Genomic DNA, 21,448 nt, shown 5'->3' on the forward strand with positions numbered 1-21,448 from the left:
GCAGCGGTTTGGGAAAAAGCTAGGTAAATGAGACTGAATGGATTGTTCTTTCAAAGAACCAGCATTTGGATATGTTGGGCCAAATGGTCTTCTTCTGTGCTATACATTTCTATGGTTCTATGGTCATGAGAAGTCAAATCATTAAATATATTAATTAGTAATGAACCTGTAACCAAAACTTGAATTCCAATAGATAGTGTCAAGAATTGAATACTGTACTTTAAGATTTTTTAAAAAAAATAATGAAATGACACTTCCCCATCCCTATATTCCTTAGACATTATAATACCCCACTATATTGGAAGGGAAGGGTTTATTTGCTAAGAGTGATAATAATAATAATAATAATAATAGTTGCTAAGAGTGATCACGGTGAGCTAATGTAAAATCTGCAGTGAACTGTGAGCTGCATAATAATAACATTGTTGTTTCAGCATCTCTAAGGTTATTATTGTGCCCTTGGAGGTGCTTTGAAATCTTGCACAATTGCCTTAGTAGAAACAAGGAGACAGGACAGAGAATTAAATAATGCTTAATTTGAGTTGAGGTTTGATCTGAATCTTGAATCATCAATCTGTCAAGAGATAATTAATCTTTTTTTGAGTGTTCTATTGTTGCTGAGTTTGATTATGTAAAATGCAAAGTGGTCTTTACATTATAATATGATAGTTTGAGGTCCATAAAATTCCAACCAGCATTATAATGAGCCAGGAGCCCCAGTGAGGATCTTTTTAATGCCCAAAATGCCCAACTTCCAGATCATCAGGTCACCACTAACATCAGTTCCTGCACGCTGAAGAAGCTACATCTGTGGAAACCTGAAGTCAATCATTTTTAGTGTATGAAAAGTGAACTAGCATTTTAAAGTGAGACAGGCACCTTCTGTGCACATCTTGGATTTTTTGGTGAATAAATGGCAAAGTCCACATCCCAGTTGTGCTATAAGTAAACCCGTGTGATACAGTATAATTGTGCTTACAGACTGCAGCAAAGATATTGGAACAAATAAACCAAACTGAACTGATAAATTTAAAATAATAAAATCCAGTATTTGAACAACAGAGAATTGGTGCAGAATTTGTGTTTAGTCTAAATCTTGAGCCAATCATCTCCAAAGGATAATGAAAATTGATACTGCTGCTTAAGAGTGAGAAAGAACTAACTACATATCTCAGAGATGTCTGATCAAGACACAAAGGTCTTAAAACAGTGTGTCTGATACTGGCTGATATTACTTCTCCCCTTGTAGGATTGTAGATGATCCAATTTGTGTATATATTAAAAATACATATCGACCCAACCAACATCACCAGAATTGGAAAGATGATACTTTTTTAGCTGGTTAAACTCCAGCAATTTAACATGCACTGTTAAATTATCACAATTTATATGTGGGAGAAATTCACTTAATATTTTAGTGTCCAGAAGTTGACAAATTGTCTTAACTTTGGTTAGTTTTATGTAGTTTCGTAAAAGAACTTACAGTAAAAGAAACTTCACTACTAAACCTATATTGTTAAGAATTCGCCAAATTTGGAATTATTCCAAATTCAATTAATTAATGCTCCCATATGGCCCAGACCAACAAATATACATAGGGAGATATATCCAACAATTCAGTCCATTAATACTTCATATATAGAATAAACCTTAACCCAAGTGGAATATCTCCCCAGCATTTTTATAATGATGCTCCCAGACATTTTAAGAATTACAAAATTGCGACTGCTGGATTTTTACATGGAGCTTCATTTCACCATATTCAGACTTACTTTGTTATTATAGAGTAAAATCCTTCCTTTTTGAGAAGCGATTATATTCTGATCAAGTTGTGGCAAGTTAATAATACATTGAATAACATCACGTATCGTTCTATCTTCTGCAAACAAAAGAAGAGCTTAAGTCAATTTAAATCGTTAAAGTTCATGATTCATTTATTATTTCAACCTAATGTAGACATCACTATTGCTTTGAACAGCAGAATTTAAAGCAGCACATTTTGTGGGGTGGTCACCCAGGTGTAGAAAACCATCACTACGCTTAAGGTTATCCAAACCAAACTGAGAGTTCCACACAGCCTACCTACACCGAGAAATTCCCCTGTAGCCATAGCTGTCCCTTTTTTTTGTATTTTCCAACCTCAACATTTAACTTATTATTCAAAATAAGAAACGCACACAAGGGCACAAGCTCTTTCAATAGATGCATGCCCAGACTGCACCATGTCGGTCAAGTGCGCTTACCTATCTCCTGCAATGCATCACCTTGAATAATGAGCCATATCTCAATTTTTTGCGGAAGAAATTATCACAGAAACAGTATAAATGTGCAAAAAACTTTACCAAATTAGTAGACATTATCTAAGTAGCTTGGCCAACACTCCAGTCATACTCTGCAGTTGAATTAAGAGAGTAATGCTTCATGAAAGAACACAAGAAGCTCTATGTAACAGTTTTGCTTAACATAATTGACAGAAATCCTCTGCATTTCACATATTCAATTAATTAACGTTCCCATATGGCCCAGATCAACAAATAAACATAGGGAGATATATCCAACAATTCAGTCCATTAATAGTTTGGTTTGGATACTTCATGGTGATGGATTTCTGCCTGAATCAGAGACCTGACTGACCAAAACCACAACCCATTATTACAACAACTTGCATTTATATAGCACCCTTCACTTAGGATAACGTCTCAGAACGCAGTACAGTGGTGGGGTTGGTCGCTGAACAAGCGAGAAGAGATCACTTCTCTGAGACCACGCTATTTGCATGGCACTGAAACTCTCCTTCCCAAAGTTACTTCTGATGAAAGTTACTTCCAATCAAAGATTCTTTCAATGGTAGTTACTTATCTTTGCCTCCTGCAGAACAAAAATGACAGTCCACTTCCATTATCTGCAGAAAATGCTGCTGCAAAATCAATGAACAAAAAGAGTCTCCCCTTGAACAGTGGTGCTAATTCCATCCTCAAGGGTAATCCTACCTATGAGTAAAAATAAACTTTGCTGCATTTGTACTTTTGGAAGTGGAGAATTACACAACCGTAGACAATGGCATTCAGCTGAAAGACATCTTAATTAGCCCATTTCGCATTTCAATGCTAACATTTTTACCTACTTCTAATGATATTTAAACTCAAATACCTTGTAACTGTTAATTTTCTGCCGCACTCTACAGCACAAAACAGAGGAACTAATTTTAGCACTAGACAGGTGGAATTTTAGTTCTATTGTATAGAATTGTGCATTATACTTGTCATGATGTTTAGGAATCATGTCTGGGGTTAGAATATATGCTTTGTTTTTGCTTTGCTTAAGCCATCCAAAATGTTTTTTTCTGCAGTAGGCCTCAGTTTGGGGCATCGATCACTGAAAAAGAACAAATACACTAAAACGAAAATAGTGCAACCAACCATGGCTTCAATCACAAGAAAATCACAAGGAGAGATGTTTTGAACAGAGAGGATTAATCAAAACTTAGGCTTCATTCATCAATGAAATGTTACTACACTGATGACAGACAAATGAAAAGTTGCAAAAAGGGCAGCAAACCTCTCATAAACAGTTTATAACTTTTGCAGTAAAGAATTGCAGTAAAATGCCAATTCTCCGCACCAACTATCCAAATGGGTGATTCTTTATATCGGGCTTCAACACAGAGAAGTGGAAGTTAGATAAATCCAGTTCTGTGTATATCTGAAGCATGCAGGGTTATGAGGGATGCAATTTAGTTAATTTTTAAATTGTGTTTGTGTGATGTCTATTATTTGCAGTTTGCTTATCTGCAAAGGGACCAGTCCTAATCAGTGTATTTAATCAGCTTGCTACTGTGTAATCATGCTATTTTAACATTGAATGGACAGAATAGACTCTGCATATATAACACTGAGGACCATGAAACAGAAAAAGAATTAAGAAAGAACTTGCATTTTATAGCCTCTGATTATGTCAAAACATCTAAAAGCACTTTAGGGTAATGACTGCACTGACTGTTTTTATAGGCAGATGCAGCAATCACAAACAAACCAGAGTTGAATGACTAATCTTATCTTGGTGATTGTACACAGTCACTATACTCTACAGTAAATAATGCAAAGCAATTTGACACATTTTAACAACATTTCAACATGATAAGGCACTATATCAAATGCAAGAATTATTATTATTAAGCAAAGTTATTGTTATATGATAAAGATTGGAAAAAATATTTGCAGTACCATCTGACTGTACAACTCGTTGTCGTTTCGAAACCATAAACACAGGCAACCCCTTGTAAATACCCCTTTCTTCTGATTGGTAATATCCAAACAGCTGCAAAAATAAAGTTACAATATTAGTAATCCTGAGAGTTACTATTCTGCACAAAACACTAATGGGGAGAAAGTCTACTTGTGTCAGGATTTACTCTTATTAATAAACCATTTCAGAGTCTCAGGAATGCAATAAATTCTTAATTACTGCCTTAAATTCTTAATTACTCCCACGTGAAAGGCGCTCTACAAATGTAATTTTGTATTGTATTAATTTTGAAGCCAGCTTTTGTTTAACAACTATGGAAAATTGACTTCTAAGTTCAGGCTGTAAATCGAGATGATAAACCGAGGTCCTGCCTCCGTGTTCAGGTGGATGGTATAGATCCCATGGCAATATTCAAAATGAAATGGGAGTTCTTCTCAGTATCCAGGCCCCAGATAAAATTGGTCATTCCCTTCTTGGCTGTCTGTGGGATACTGCTGCATGCAAGATTGTCTGTCGCATTCACCTACAAAATACATAGTCATTACATTTTATAGTAAATCCTGTGAAGTGCTTGGTGATGTTCTCCTAACGTGAAAGGTACTATAGTAAATGGAAGGATTATTCTTATTCAAAGACTGAATTCAACATTTTGCCAAATTCTGGATGCTCTGAAATGCTACGTTAATAGAATGATTCTAGACCCATGTGGTAATTTCTCCCCCATATATGTTATAATGCATAACTTCAATACAAACTGTTTTGTACCTGGTATTATTCAATTTTCTAAACATACTTTTCAACACCATTCCAGCTCAATCTAAACACCCCAGAAAATAGAAAACATTCTAGACAAAGTATCTCATAAAAGCTTTCTTTTTTTTGGATGATACAGCAAGTCTCTCTAATTGAACAACAATATCAGAGGGGTTAATGTGGCACAAGGAGAAATGCTTTTTCAAAATGAAAAAGATGGTTTTGAAGGCCAAATACTAAAATACACCTCTAATATGGGACCACCATGCCATAAGAATAGGGAACAGACCTGTGGTATCTGGGAGCTCAGTCTTATATTTGATCACTTCAAAGAGTAAATTTTCAAAGGTTACTTTCAAACCACTCCAAATTCCCTATACCATCAAAGGTAATATTATTACACCAGTATGCAACAATGTTAAGCACCACGTCTTTTGCCAACCTACACAACTCATGTCATCATTAAATTTGCTTTCAAATGAGGATCCTTAAAAGGTAGAGGGAGAAAGCAGGAGAGTGAGGTTAGATGAGGACACTCATATGGTGAAAAACACTATCACAGGTTTGATGGACCAAATGGCCTGCTTCAGAGCTGTAACATATTATTCTACAATTTAACAAATTTATTGTTGATTTCCTCACTGAAGTCACTTTTGTGTAATGGCTACTGTATTATGCCAAAGACTGATCAAGCAACATCTCGGGTCGTTTTGTTTTCAATCTTTCATCTCTAATCTTGCACGGTTTCTTCCTACAGCTGAAAAGAACCAGAAGGGAGATGAGGAAAAATGTTTTCACGCAGCGAGTTATTTGGATCTGGAATGCACTCCCTGAAAGGGTGGTGGAAGCAGATTCGATCACAACTTTCAAGAAAGAAGTGGACAGGTATTTAGGGAGGGCAAATTTGCAGAGCTATGGGGAGAGAGCGGGAGAGTGGGATTAATATGGACAGCTCTTTCAAAGAGCAGGCAAGGGCAAGATGGGCCGAATGGCCTCTTCTGTGCTGTATAATTCTATGATTCTAACTGCATAGTAAGCAGTGAAGAGTTACATTTTGATCAGAAGTTGACCTGACTGCAAGCTAGAAAACAAATCAATGGCTGAAAGGATCATAGAATCATAGAATGTTATGGCACAGAAGGAGGCCATTCGGCCCATCGAGTCTGTGCCGGCTCTTTGACGGAACAACTGACTTTTATTAACCCCACTCACCAGCTTTCTCCCCGTAACCCTGCAAACCCGTCTTCCCCAGATACCTATCCAGTTCTCTCTTAAAAGCTGTTATCGAATCGGACTTCACTACCCTTTCAGGCAGATCATTCCAAATTCTAACAACTCGCTGAGTGAAAAAAATTCTTCTAACCTCCCCTCTGCTTCTTTTGGTAGATATCTTAAAACTGTGACCACGAGTCACAGACACACTTACCAGCGGAAACAGCTTTTCCCTATCTAGCCTGTCGAAACCTTTCATGATCTTGAAGATCTCTATCAGGTCCCCGCGTAACCTTCTCTGCTCTAATGGGAAAAGTCCTAACTTTTCCAGCCAGTCCTCATAGCTAAGCTTCCCCATATCGGACCTTCTGTCTGACAGGACAAGTGCAGTAATCAGACTGAAGAACTGCAATGCAATCCATTGACGCATGTATTCCCTGATGCATAAAACTGCTCCATGAGGAATTCTAGCCAAAGTGTCTAATTTGGCAAGCACACTCCATAAATTTTCTTTCAGTATGTTCAGTAACCCATTAATTTGTCAAGAGACACATTAACCCTGAGCATAACAAGGGAATAGTCTGAAAAAGGGGCAATATGTTACATAATTTACTGTTCATTATGCGTGCTTTCACAATGTGCTTTCAATCCACTCTGATGCCTCGCCAATAATTCCAATGGTAGTTACGACACACATTTTTTCATTTTCCTCTGCAGCTTTCCCCTGCTTTACCTACTGAAGATAATCCGATCTGACCAGTTGATGTAGGAAGAGAAACTACAGCAATCAGAATTTACAGGTCACAGCATTATGCTTCTGCTACAATCACTGATGGCCCATCAGCCAATGTAAAGGCTCTCAAAACTATTCCTGATTTGTATTATTCCTTGTATTATAGTCACTGTGGCATCCGAGTGGCACCATTTGGTACACAATTTCGATCTGAAAACAAATCCATTTCTTCTCTCAGAGTGTTTTTTTAATGCTATAAATGTGCCCACTAATACCATTAATAATCCTTGTAGTAGTACTACTAATAATCCATGCACCTTGATATATCACATCATAGTCCTGTAGCTCAGTGGTTAGAGCACTCGCTTTGCAAGCGAGAGACCTGAGTTCAATTCCAGGCAGGGCGAAACCTTGGGCAAGTTTCCTTACTCCACACGCCTAATAATAATCCCTCCAAAAACCAAAAACAATAATAAATTGGTCATTTTCAATCTATGACTGTTTGTGGGACATTGCTGTGCACAATTGGCTGCCGCGTTCGCCCACAAATATATACAGTCAATTCACTTTTATAGTGTGTTCTGTGAAGAGCTTTGGGACGTCCTCCCGACGTGAAAAGCGCTATATCAAATGCAAGGATTATTATTATTATTATCATCAAAACTTCACAAACACAGGATTTGCTGTAAAGTGGAATGACTGGGTATTTTGTTGGTAAAATAGTTGAGAAAAACAAAGTGAAAAGCCATCAAAGAGTTCTGCATTCCATGCATAGCACAGTAGTCCGGGAGCAACGCTGGCAACATCTTTTGATGTTAGTGTTTAAAAATAGAATTCAATTACGGTTCTCTCTGTGCAATCCCCAGCGTTCTATGGTGTGTGAAGGAGAAGAAATATTAATTGAGCTATGATCTGTTTGTAAGCATTGGTGTGTGCTTCAATTAACGACTTGGGGAGTAGAAATACTATTCTAATCTTAATACACTTCAATTAATGTTGACCAAGTCACCATATAAAATATGAATGAAATGGAACGGCACTGAGTTCATTCCCTCACCGAAATCTGATTCCATTTTCCATGTACTTCTGGCATACAGTGAGAAACATAACATATTTAACACAACATCAAAAATATTATTTGTATAGCACCTTTCAAGGTGGGAGATGTCCCAAGCGCTGGACAGACAATTTCGGACCCGAGCTGGGGGTCGGTGTCAGGAGTGTGGAGGGCAAGGGGGGAAGCAGAGAGATCAAAAGCACAGTCGAAGACGAGAGTCTTGAAATGGGTCTTGAAGGAGGTGAGGGAGGGACGAGGTGGAGGGACTGTGGGATGGCGTTACAGAGGGTGAGGGCAGAGTGGCAGAAGGCCCGCCTGCCAATAGCGGGGTGAGCGAGGCGGGGAATGTGAAGCAGACCTGAGCCTGCTGAGCGGAGGAAACAAGCAGGATGGTTAGGGGGTTAGGAGGTTGCAGATGTAGGGGTGAGCAAGACCATGGATGGCTTTGAAGGTGAGGACCAGGATTAATTAATATTAATACATTAATCACAATGTTAACATAAACTAAAACTGTTGAGCATATAATCTTGAATTTCTTTAATTTATTATGAGAAAGATGTAGAAAGCATATTTAAAACAGAGATAGACAGACAGGATAGTTGAGGTATTAAGTGGCATGGTGAAAAGACAGGCACTGAAAGATCTGCCAACATCTAATATACTGATGGAACAGGCTCAATTGGTTCAATAACTTACTCCTATTTTCCTTTGTTCCTATATATAGAAATAATTATTTTAAATTTTCAAACGCTTGTGATCTAGTAACTCTAATATGAAGTGAGAAAATAATTTCCACAACATTTATTAATAACAATAATCCTTATAATAGACCTTTCATGTCAGGTGTACCCCCAAAACGCTTCACAGGATATAGTGTAAAGTGTACTGACTGTGTGTTTTGTAAGTGAACGCAGCAGCCAATTTCATATCACTTATGTATATATCAGTTTTACCATAAGTAAATATAAAACATGTGAATATATAAAACATTCTGGATACAAAGACATTGTAAAAAATATATTTCAGTAAAACTAATAAATTAAAAATTAAAAATAGAAGTATACAGGTTTGATCCAACATTTTCTGGAAGTGGAAAATGACGAATAAATTGAAGGAAGACCATACTTGGACTTTATAGCTATTTTTAGCAGATTTTACAGTCTATTGAACATTTCTGTCCTGATCGTGCCCTAGTTAGGTAATTGCTATTGTTTGTTTCATGTTTAATAAGCAAGAAGTAATTGATAAACTAGCCATGAACTGTCTTCCAACCAAGTAATCATAGATCCAGAAGTCCTCAAATGAATACAATTTTCATAAAAAGAAATGTAATTTATGATTTTTGATATGTTTACATTTTCGATCGAAACAATGTGATGCTAGTGTTTGAAAAGAAAACTAGACAACAGATCTTTGTGTGGCAAAGCTATTTCTGGAATCTCCATTGGCCAAAATGGGCTACTTTCCTGTCAACCACAAGGGTCAACAGAATGACATGAGAAAATTCATCCTTTCATTCCTCCCATTCAACAACAACAACTTGCTTAAAAGTGTCGGTACTTGATGCTAAGTTGGGAATAAAGGGGAGGTGACTTTAGACATGGTTGAAGAGGAAGGACTTCAGGTGCAATCTGAAAACAGGCAAGGAGGTGGTGGACAAAAGGATTGAGGCAGAGAGTTCCAGAGTTTGAGAGTGTAGTAGCTGACAATGATGGAGTAGACTGGACAAGGGACGCACAAAAGACTGCAGCCAGCTGAGCGAAAGGGAATGGGGTTTTAGCATGGTCAGAGAGGCAGGGATGTACTAAGAGCTGAAATGATTTAGTGTGAGAATCCTGCAATTGATGGGGGTGCGGTGGTTAGTATGGGTAAGGATATGGGCTGTGGAATTTAAAATTAATTGCATTTATAAGCAGTAGAGCTGGGAATCCTGGCAAAAAGGGCATTGAAAAAGATTGAGATGACTCTCTCATTCTCTCTTTCTCTCTCTCTCTCTTGCCAGTCTCACCAGTTTCACCATTCATAAAATCCAATTATTTTAAAACTCCATTGCCCGTATGAATCTCTCCATATCACATAAAATGTCTTAAGAACTTACTTCACTCCAGTCTACTGGGACATCTGGGTTGTTGTTAACCTTCTTAAAAAATGCCTTTATGTTTTCAGTTTTCACTTCACCTTTAAAGATACGGTCCACTTCTTCAAAAAACTTGTCATAAGTAAGGTGCTCTGATTGTAAATAAACACAGCATTAGAATCGTAAGCTACTATAACTAAAGTGGCAATAATTATGATATTGCTTTGTGGTTTCTACCCACCCTCAAAGTTGTCTGGCAACATTTTTTTAGTATCTGTCTCTCTTAGTCTTCGTATCATATCCGCCATCAAATTGTTGAACGATTCCAAACATATCTCGAAAGCAGTTAGGGTGAAGGGTTCTGTGAGAACTGGAGGTTTGAGACTTGAGAACGACATTTTGAAAGTTTTGCTGTTCTTTTATTCCCTCGGTATTTCAACAAAAATGTTTTGTAAAAGGACAGGGGAACACAGCACAATAATAACGTTCCCTTTTATTATTGGAAAGGAAGGATGTAAAGCACAAAAGTGTGGGTCCTCTGCTGGAAGAGGGTGGTGTTCTGGATTGGACCTGTTGCTCTGTTGGAGCAGGAAGAGAGAGGACAATCACATCTGTGCAGCCCAACTCGAGCCCTGAGACAAATTGCCCTCCTCCACGGGCATCGGGGCTGTTGCTCTTGGCAACAGAATGTGTCCCGCAGCTGCTGATTGTCCATATTGTGACGCAGGGATCCTCACCGGCCCTGCCCTGAGCTGAGTAACTCAACGCTGCAATCAATAGCGAAGAAAGTGAGACTGAATCACTTGCGAGTGACTTTAGACACCAGGCGTAGAAGGAGGCACTTGAAGTCAGAGAAGGCCGGCTGCTTAAGAGAGGATTAGAGGGTAAAGTAAGGATGCAGGCACGGGGAAAGGGAGACACGTGAAACACAAGGAGAGAAGATGGGTTAAAACACCAATCCCTTTACATACATATATATATATATATATATATATATATATAGTCCAGATGATTTAAAATGATATACAGTATTGGAATGTGTACTGTTAGCAAATTTGCACGTGGGAGGAACATTGTGAGCCAAATTTGCTACCAGTTGAGTCATACTTTCATAGACAAAGTGTGTGTAGCATTTCAGGACATGGTATATTTGGTTAATTTTATATGAAAGTTATTAACTCTAAAGGTTCCCGGATAATTCAGTTTGTAAAATGCACTGCTTAAGGTTGTACTGAGTTTTGCAAACTGTCAAATCCTCTGGTAGAAAGTAGACAAGTGGATGTGTGGTAAGGACAGGATGTTGTTCAGTTCTGCCCAAGGTTGAATTGCCTATTAACACTCGCTACCTAGGCTTTTTTCTTTTGTTAGCTACGTTCCGTCACCAAACATGTCACCTTAGAGCCAGTTCAGCTCAGAGGAGAACCCTCTAACCTCCCTCACAAGGTAATTTGACCTTCGACAAGCACGGGTTTGAGTCTTCACAAGTTTGTGAGGTTGGAGGATAGATTTTTTAAGGAGAGGACTGATGACAATGGTTTTGAGAGGGAGTGGGACAGAGCCTGAGGAAAGGAACTGGTTGACTGTGTCAACTATCAGTGGGCAAAGGAGGAGGAGTTGAGTGACCAGAAACTAAGTGGCCAGGGGGTCCAGGCCGCAAGTGGCGGGCTTCATCTGGGTGATAATGGGGGAAAGGGAGGAGGGAGAGATGGGGGCAAAGGAGTGTAGGGTGGGGGCCATAGTAGGAGCCGTGGTAGGAGCAGAGGGTGATGAAGGAGGCATGGAGGGGGCGGTAGGCGACATGGAGGTGGAGGAGGAGGCTGCCAGGTGGATATTATCTGTCTTAAAGATCAAGAAGTCCAGGACCTCTTTGCACTTGACATCAGAAGTGAGGATCGAGGGAGATTGAGGAGGTGGTAGGTAATGAAGAACAGGATTTGGGATTGTTTTTGGCCTGGAGAATGACCTGTGAGTAGAAAGCGGTATTGGCTTGAGTGAGGAAGCGGTGGTAGGTATGAAGATGCTCGAGCCACAGTTGGAGGTGAACCATGAGGCTGGTTTTGTGCCATCCGCGCTAAAGCAACTGGGTTTGGAATTTGAGGGAGCGGTGATGACTGTTGTACCATGGTGAATGGGTAGACTTGGAGACGGACCTGGTTTTCAGAATAACAAGGAAATTAAAGGTTGAGGCGAGGTAATTGTTTAAGTGTTTGATGGCTGCATCTGGATCACTGCAGGTGGAAGGCCAGAAGGAGAGAAGGTCTGAGGATAAGAGGGCGTTTATGAGGGACTTGCAAGGTAAGCTTTTTACATGGGCTGATAAAGATGGTGGAGGGCTTGGAGGAAGGGTGGGGGATATGAGAGGAGAGTAAGATGAGGAAATGGTCTGAGATGGCCTTATCTGTGATGGACAGATCAGAGATGTTTAGGCCATGGGGAATGATGAAGTCGAGGGGGTGATCATGTTTGTGGGTCGGGGAGCTTTAACAGTCACTATACAATATAGTAGATCCCGTGAAGCACTTTTGAGATGGTCACCGGATGTGAGAAGCGCTATTTCAAATGGAAAGATTATTATTACTACATCGTTATGAAACATTGATCTCTGCAGCTTGATAGTTATTCATCCTCTGAGTTCCAAAATTATATCTTCATTCTTCAATGACTTAGTTCAAGAGGGGTTGAGTGCAAGGTGATGGAGGTTGGAGGATAATAATAATAATAATCCTTGCATTTGATATAGCGCTTTTCATATCGGGAGGACGTCCCAAAGCGCTTCACATAACACACTGTAAAGTGAATTGACTGTATATTTGTGGGCGAACGCGACAGCCAATTGCGCACAGCAATGTCCCACAAACAGTCGTGGATTGAAAATGACCAATTTTTTTTATTATTGTTTTTTTTTGGAGGGATTATTATTTGGCATGTGGAGTAAGGAAACGTGCTCAAGGTTTCACCCTGCCTGGAATTGAACTCAGGTCTCTCGCTTGCAAAGCGAGTGCTCTAACCACTGAGCTACAGGATCACCGAATGCATGGTCATGCATGGCATGAATAAACCATTCAGCCCCTCAAGCCTGTTATGCTATTCTATTAGATCATGGTTGATCTGGGTCTCAACTCCAATAGCCCACCTTGGATCCATATCCCCTGATATCCTTCCCTAACAAAAATCTATCCATTTCAGTCTTGACACTGTTGATCACTCTATCCACCACCACCACATCTCCTTTCACATGGTTCTGTCCTTGATTGTTTCAGATCCTACTGTCTCCACTTAGTCTTTACAAACGGCTTTGCCTCCAGCCGCTGCACTGTCTCGTGCACCGTTCCTAAGGCCTCTGTCCTTGGTCTTCTTCTCTTCAACATTTACATGCTCGCTCTTGATGATATCACCTGCAGACATGGGGTCAACTTCCATATGTATGCGGATGACACCTAACTCTACCTCTCTGCCTCCACCCTTGACTCCAGGACCACTGCTATCCTGACAGAATGTCGGTCAGACCTCAAGTCCTGGATGAGAACCAGCTTGCTCCAGTTGAATGTCAGCATGACTGAGGCCATCCTGATTGGCTCCCATCAGCGCCTCCCTGCCTCAGGCACTGACAGCATCACCATCCAAGGATACACACTCCACCTTACTGAGCCAGTCCAGAACCTTGGCGTCTTGTTTGATCCTCAACTATCCTTTCTACCCCAAATCCGTGCCATGACCCGCTCTGCCTTCCCTCACCTTTGCAACATCACCCAGCTCTGCCACTGCCTCATCCCTCAGACTGCTGTGACTGACATCCACTCATTGATTGCATCTAGGCTTGACTATGCCAATTCCCTGCTTGTCTGCTTTCCCAACTCTTCCCTCCATAAGTTGCATACCATCCAGAACTCTGCAGCTTGTATCCTCTCCGACACCAGCTCCATGACCCCATCACATCCACTCTCGCCCAGCTCCATTGGCTACGCATCCCCCAGAAGATAGAGTTCAAAATCCTTGTCCCCACCTTCAAAGCTCTCCATGCCTTGCTCCATCCCACCTCTGTGACATGCTAATGCCATGTCAACCTATCCACTCCCTCTGCTCAGCAGGCTCAGACCCACCCTACCGTTCAGCCTCTCTTCCCCACACTTTGGAACTCCATTCCGCAGTCCCTTCTCCTTGCGCCCTCCATTGCTTCCATTGAGGCACGTCTCAAGACCCCTCCTCTTTGACCGCGCCTTCAGCCACCCTCTTACCTCTTTCCTCCCTGCCCTTCATCAGTCCTGATGCCAACCCCCTGCTCAAGTCCAAATCCCTGACTGTCAAGCGGCCTGGGACATCCGTCCGATGTGAAAGGAGCTTTCAAATGTAATTTATTGTTGTTGTTGCTAGATCCAGTATTCACAGTCTTTTGGTGGAGAGAATTCCAGATTTCCATTACCCTTTGCGTGGGATTGTTTACCAGGACACAGAAATTGCCTTCTCTTTTTGAATAGAGTCATGGGATCTTTAACATCCACCTGGACAGGCAGACAAGGCCTTGGTTTAATGTCTCATGTGGAAGAGAATACACACACAGCACTGTTACAACCATATCCACTCATTGAAAGTTTTGTCTTTTGCTCAACGTTCGCCAATAGATTCAGGCAGAAAGATAAACACTTGCTGCAGGTGCTGAGAGTTTCACTATTGAATTATTCCAGATGCTGCTGCGGCAGGTTAATCCTTACTTAAAGGCAGCCGTGAATCAAAGACACTCTAATTTCTTATGCTGAATGTACCTTTAATGTTAGTATTATGCTGGAAAGGTATGGATTCTACTTTGTGTGGAAAGCCAGAAGCCTATTTTGATATCACACTACAATTCTCATTAAAATCAATTTCCAAAGCAATCGACCCACATTATTCATGTGAAGCAAATGGCCAGTTCTAAAACGCAAAATACTGCAGATGCTGGAAACCTGAAGCAAAAACAGAGATTGCTGGGAACACTCAGCAGTCAGGTTGCATCTAGGGAGAAAGGGAAGACGGAGGCCGAGGGACTTCAGAATCGAATTGCACATTAGGGATAACAACTTTACATTCTTATAGCACCTGTCATGTCAAAAGGCACATGACAGTTGTGGCTGGAAACCTAAGCTGAGGGCGGTAGCTAAGGGTGGGTGGGAGGGGAGTGGGGAAAGATGACTAAAGGTGCGTACGAAAAGGAAGATCTTGAGATGGAATTTGAATAAAGTAAGGGCGAATTGGAAGGATTCTGGGCCAGAGCTCCAGAGTGTGGGCAGAATGCATTTGATATGGCACCTATAATGTTGTGAACATCCCAAAGGTCTTCAGAAAGTCATTATGAAGTCATCATTTAATAATATACCATCAATTCAAGATCATTCCCTGTGTGAAATCACTGGAGGTGAATAACTTACAATGACAAAAATGCCCAAAGGATTGCAGGATACAAATACATATATTGTTAAAGTGCTTTGAGACTCTTCCCAACATGAAAGACGCTATGCCAAATTCAAGAATTATTATTATTAATAATAAAATGGGATTAAGAATAGAGGTTGTTAAAAGGAGAAACAGAATTCTGTATTTTAAATAAATAAAATACAGAGCCATTGAACTTAAAAGTGTGGAAGTAATAATGAATCTTCATCAGACATTGTTAGGCACAGCTGAGTTTTGGGCACTGCACCACACAGGAAAGGTATTGAAACTATAGAGAAGGTGCAGTATTGATTCTAGAGGACAATACCAGACAAGCAGACTGACGAATTAAGTCAAACATTGAGTCCTTTTGTGCATGCATGCACTACGAACTAGGTTAAGACTGTCCAATCTAATTTATCCTTACAGCCAAAAACAGAGGAGACTTTCATCCCATTAGCCTGGACTAGATTCAAAGACAGGAGTGAAAAGGAAATCTGCTTACCCACTGTGCCCCCCCAATGCTTTATTTTAATACTAAATTGATATAGTTGGAAAGAGGTTGAAATCACATCCAGCAGTAAAATGAATTGAAGCAGCAAACGACCTGTGTAATTTCCCTCCCAAAAATTGCATTTATTTGTGGTCATGAATTTGTGCCAAAATATACTACAGGTTTTAATGTTATTAAAGAGATAAGATGTGGAATCGCATTACTATAATTTGCATTTATAAGATGTCCTTCATGTAGGAGGATAAAATTTCAGGGCATTTTACAAAAGATGGGGTCAGACATAAAGCAAAGGAATAGGGGAGGTGTCTGTGGGTACATATGGAGTAGTAGGTTTGATACTGAACTTAAAGATAAGAAAGGGGTGGCGGGGGATAGGAGAGGTAGATGGAGGCATTTCCAGAGGTTAGGATCATAGGATCTGAAGTTCTTAGTTCTGTCCAATGATCAACTAAAAATTTTAAAGGGTGATTTCTTCAGCAAAGACTAAATTACATCTGCAATCATGCTCAGCAGTGCAAAAGTTCAGAGCGAAACCACTGCCTGAGGTGAGATTTACTTTGTCACAGTGACAACTGAACTCCAGTACATTTGTAGCATCAATTCACTTTTGTGTCAAATCTGCACAGAAATAGTTTGGCTCAACTGTGAAGGAACGTTCTTCTTACATTGTAGCATCAAATCAGATTATTGTATATGGTATTACACTTGCCATTGTAATGTATCTGCAGGAGCTAAACTTGACTGTAGCTACTCTAGATTACAGAAGTCAATAACAACAAAAACAAATTGCAAATTTATAAAGGACCTTTTACATCGGAAGGACGTCCCAAGATGCTGAAATGTTGGGGGGTTGCGCCCAAGCTTGGGGTTGGCTTTGGGAGGGGTGGGGTGGAAAGATGACTGAAGGTGTGATTAAAGAGGAAGGTCTTGAGGTGGATCTTGAAATTCCAGGATGGAGTTCCAGAGTGTGGGGGCAGAAAGGCTGAAGTTTGACCACCGATGATGAGTCGGGCAGGGTGTGGGTTGTGCAGCAGGCCTGTACGGAGGGAGCTGGCAGGTTGTTAGAGTTTTAGAAGTTCACAGAGGTAGAGTGATGCAATGCCACAGAGGGATTTAAAAGTGAGTACGAGGATTTTGAACTCAATCATCTGGGGGTGGGGAGCCAGTGAAGCTGAGCGAGGATGGGGGTAATGGGCTTGCAGAACCGATAAAGGACACAAGCTACTGAATGATTTGTAGCTTGTGGCGGGAAGAGTTGAGAAGTCCAGCAAGCAGAGAGTTGGCATAATCAAGCTTGGATGTGATAAAAGCATGGATAAGGAGTCAACAAAAATAGTAGATTCCACAATTTAAAAATCAATGAAAAATGGTCACATGGAGAAAGACACAGCACCAGTAAAAACCTTAGATAGTGCATATATGAGATATAAGGCGCCATTTCAAATGAAAGGAGTATTAATATTATTATCTATATTGAGGGAAAAATACAAAATTCAAAGTGCCTATCTCTTTTAAGGTTATCAAATGCTTTGGACATTTGAACAGCTGGATGGTGATGTCAATCTTGGAAACATGGAGCCACAGCATATTGCTGACATGGAAGGTGTGCAGTATTTTCACAGGAGTATTGTGTTATGAGCGGTCGTATTGATGTATAATGGTCATTTCAACATATTTGATATATAAAAAATAGTTTCTCCTGGTCCAGGCCAGCAGTTCCCCAGATAACATGGCTGTTGTTGTTTGTGGGATATTCCTATTCTCAAATTGGCTTCCACATTCGCCTACAAAGTACACAGCGAATATACTTGCAGTAAATCTGTAAAGCAGTTTGAGATGTTCTCCCGATATGAATGCCGCTATATCAAATGCAAGGACTATTTATTATTATTATATAAAAAGACATTGGCCTTAAACGGCTAAGCACAACAACAACAACAAGATTACATTTGTATAGTGCCTTTCACGTCGGGAGGACATCCCAAGGCGCTGGACAGAGTACAGCATTTCAGATCTGAGCTGGGGTTGGGGGGGGAAGGGAGGGGAGGGGAAGGGAGGCGGCCGATGGCATGGTTTGAAGAGGAGGGTCTTGAGGCGGGACTTGAACGAGGCTAAGGAGGGGGCGAGGCGGAGTGATTGGGGGATGGAATTCCAGAAGTGGGGACAGAGTGGCTGAAGGCTCTCCCACCAATGGGGAGTGGGTGGGTTGGGGGACGTGGAGCAGGCCAGAGCCAGCTGAGTGGAGGGAACGGGCGGGTTGCCAGGGGGTTAGGACGTCACAGAGGTAGGGTGGGGTGAGGCCATGGAGGGCTTTTTATGTGAGGACCAGGATCTTGAACTGGATCCTCTGAAGGATAGGGAGCCAATGGAGTCGGGCGAGAGTGGGGGCGATGGGGTCACAGAGTTTGGTGCGAGAGAGGACACGGGCTGCAGAGTTCTGGATTATCCGCAGCCTGTGGAGGGAGGATTTGGGAAGGCAGACAAGCAGGGCGTTTGCATAGTTGAGCCTGGAGGTGATGAAGGCATGAACAATAATAATAATAATAATAATAATAATCCTTGCATTTGATATAGCGTTTTTCACGTCAGGAGGACGTCCCAAAGCGCTTCACAGAACACACTGTAAAGTGAATTGACTGTATATTTGTGGGCGAACGCAGCAGCCAATTGCGCACAGCAATGTCCCACAAACAGTCGTGGATTGAAAATGACCAATTTATTATTGTTTTTATTTTTTTGGAGGGATTATTATTAGGCGTGTGGAGTAAGGAAACTTGCCCAAGGTTTCGCCCTGTCTGGAATTGAACTCAGGTCTCTCACTTACAAAGCGAGTGCTCTAACCACTGAGCTGTAGGACTCCAGCTGAAACAAGAGTTTCAGTGGCCTGAGGGGTGAGATAGGGGTGGAGACGGGCGATGTTACAGAGGTGAGGGAAAGCAGAGTGGGTCATGGCTTGAATGTGGGGGAGAAAAGACAGTTGAGGGTTGAACAAGACACCTGGGTTCCTGACTGGCTTGGTGAGTTGTAGTGTGCAACCATGGAGGTTGATGCTGCCAGAGCCTGAGGTGCTGAGGCGCTGGTGTGAGCCAATCAGGAGGGCCTCAGTCTTGTTCACATTCAACTGTAGGAAATTTGCCCTCATCCAGGACTTGATGTCTGTCAGGACAGCAGTGGTCCTGGAGTTGAGGAAGGAGGCAGAAAGATAGAGTTGGGTGTCATCCGCATACATGTGGAAGTTGACCCCATGTCTGCGGATGATGTCACCAAGGGGGAGCATGTAGATATTAAAGAGGAGAGGGCCAAAGACAGAGCCAGATGTGACAGTGCGGGGGCTGGAGGAGAAACCGTTAGAGGCAACAAAGTGGAGACGGTGAGAGAGATAGGAATCGAACCAGGCAAGGGCAGGTCCGTGAAGATTGAGTAAAGCGGAGAGGCGGTGTATGAGGATGGAGTGGTCGACAGTGTCGAAGGCGGCAGAGAGGTTGAGGAGGACAAGGAGGCAGAGGGAGCCCTGATCACAGATGTTCAGAATGTCATTAGTGACTTTAACCAGGACTGCTTCCGTGCTGTGGGCAGTGCAGAAGCCAGATTGGAGGGGTTCAAAGAGGAAATGGCAAGAGAGAAAGGAGTGGAGCTGGGACGCGACGACTTGTTCCAGGACCTTGGAGAGGTTAGAGATGCGGCGGTAGCTGGAGAGGAGGGATGGATCCAGGGAAGGTTTTTTCAGGATGGGGGTGATGACGGCCGTTTTTAGGGGGGTGGGAACTGAACCAGTGGATAGGGAGAGATTGATGACATCGGACAGGAGAGTGGGCCAGAATGTGGAGCTGGAGACGAGGAGAGAGGTGGGGATAGGATCGAGGGAGCAGGTGGTGGGTTTGAGTTTGCGGACAGTTGTGGTGAGGGAGGAGGGAGAGATAGGGTCTCTCCCTCAGGTATGCAAAGGCATCATAACATCATCAGAACACTGTAATTTCAGCGTTTGAAGAATGATTTGATTGGCTTTAACCATTGGTTAAACACTGCATCGAATGGCTTACCAAAGTAATTCCTTCACTTGGGTCACAAACGCCGTGCATTACAGATAAGATATCAACAAGAACAACTTGCATTTATACAGCACCCCTCATGCAGGGTAGTCTCCCAGAGTGCTTGACTGTGGCGGACTACAATGTCATTCGTGCAGGATAAACATTACATTAAATCTCATTAATCGTGCAGGATGAACATTACAACAATTTGCAGTTATATAGTATTACGCAGGGTCATGTCTCAGACACTTTTTACTTCATAATATATATATTCTACTTTCTAATGTATTTATTCAAGTAGAATATATATTAATCAGGTGTTGGGAAAATATATGTAAGATTCCTGGCATTTGATAGTAACGTCTTGCATAACTTTACTAAAAATCTAACATATATACATTGACAGATTTTAAGCACCATGATGCCTGAAAATATATGAGAGAGAGATTATAATCTTTTATAACATTTATAAAACAAGGAAATCAGCGGAGACTCTATTCCTGCAAGGTTACATAAATTCACTTGAAGGATTTAACAACAATCCCTCAAAGATACAATTGGTTTCAGAATTGCCTGCCAGTCTTATTTACAAACTCAGCAACACAAATCTTGATGAGTTGGTGGACAGCATAGTTCTGTGACTAAATACCTTCAGACGCTGACAGAATATGCCTAAAAATTCCTGTGAAGTTGATTGAAGGCCTTGGCTCTAGCAGAAATAAGAATTAGGTTATGGTGTAGATGGGTGAAATGTGCAGGTGATGCACCTGAAAAAACACAGGTAACAAGAAGCTGGGGATTGCATTTAACAACCTCAGCATTTTCTCCCTACTGTGATTGAGGGTTCAGACCTATTTTGGCAACCTTTTTGGTTTCTGGATGTGCTCAACCTTCTTGTATTTCATGATTGTTTTATTACTGCACCAGATTTTCTAGAAGTCAATGCAATTCAAGGGATCTTTTGCTTCCACTAAGAGCAATAAATCATAAAACACACCAGTAAACAAGCAGACAGTATAATAATAATAATAATAATAATAATAATAATAATCCTTGCATTTGATATAGCGCTTTTCACGTCGGGAGGACATCCCAAATCGCTTCACAGAACACACTGTAAAGTGAATTGACTGAATATTTGTGGGCAAACGCGGCAGCCAATTGCGCACAGCAATGTCCCACAAACAGTCGTAGATTGAAAATGACCAATTTATTATTGTTTTTGGTTTTGGAGGGATTATTATTATGTCTACTGATAGTTTAGTGCAACTGTTTCAGTTCATTCTATGTTGAAATTCCATCCAGTCTTGTCCAAAAGACCACTTTGTTTTAATATTTTAAGACATTGTAAAATTGTGGAAAATTCCTGAATGTAGTCTTTATTTGGAAACTGGATTGATACAGTTCTTTAAAATAAAAC

At 41.1% G+C, this 21,448-nt stretch overlaps 1 protein-coding gene across 1 annotated transcript in view; it reads right to left on the reverse strand.

Moving 5' to 3' along the window:
- Positions 1-13,497, reverse strand: part of LOC103178966 (WD repeat-containing protein 64) — an 85,201-nt gene extending 71,704 nt beyond the window's left edge. The window contains exons 1-5 of the mRNA XM_007893985.2: positions 13,369-13,497; positions 12,041-12,227; positions 10,099-10,229; positions 4,224-4,317; positions 1,773-1,879 (exon numbers count right to left, since the gene is read on the reverse strand). Coding sequence (XP_007892176.2) covers positions 1,773-1,879; positions 4,224-4,317; positions 10,099-10,229; positions 12,041-12,227; positions 13,369-13,497 — 648 coding nt within the window. The remainder of the gene's footprint in view (positions 1-1,772; positions 1,880-4,223; positions 4,318-10,098; positions 10,230-12,040; positions 12,228-13,368) is intronic.
- Between the last annotated feature and the right edge of the window lie 7,951 nt (positions 13,498-21,448).

Source organism: Callorhinchus milii, unplaced genomic scaffold, assembly GCF_018977255.1.
Source record: "Callorhinchus milii isolate IMCB2004 unplaced genomic scaffold, IMCB_Cmil_1.0 Scaffold3, whole genome shotgun sequence".
Taxonomy (NCBI): domain Eukaryota; kingdom Metazoa; phylum Chordata; class Chondrichthyes; order Chimaeriformes; family Callorhinchidae; genus Callorhinchus; species Callorhinchus milii.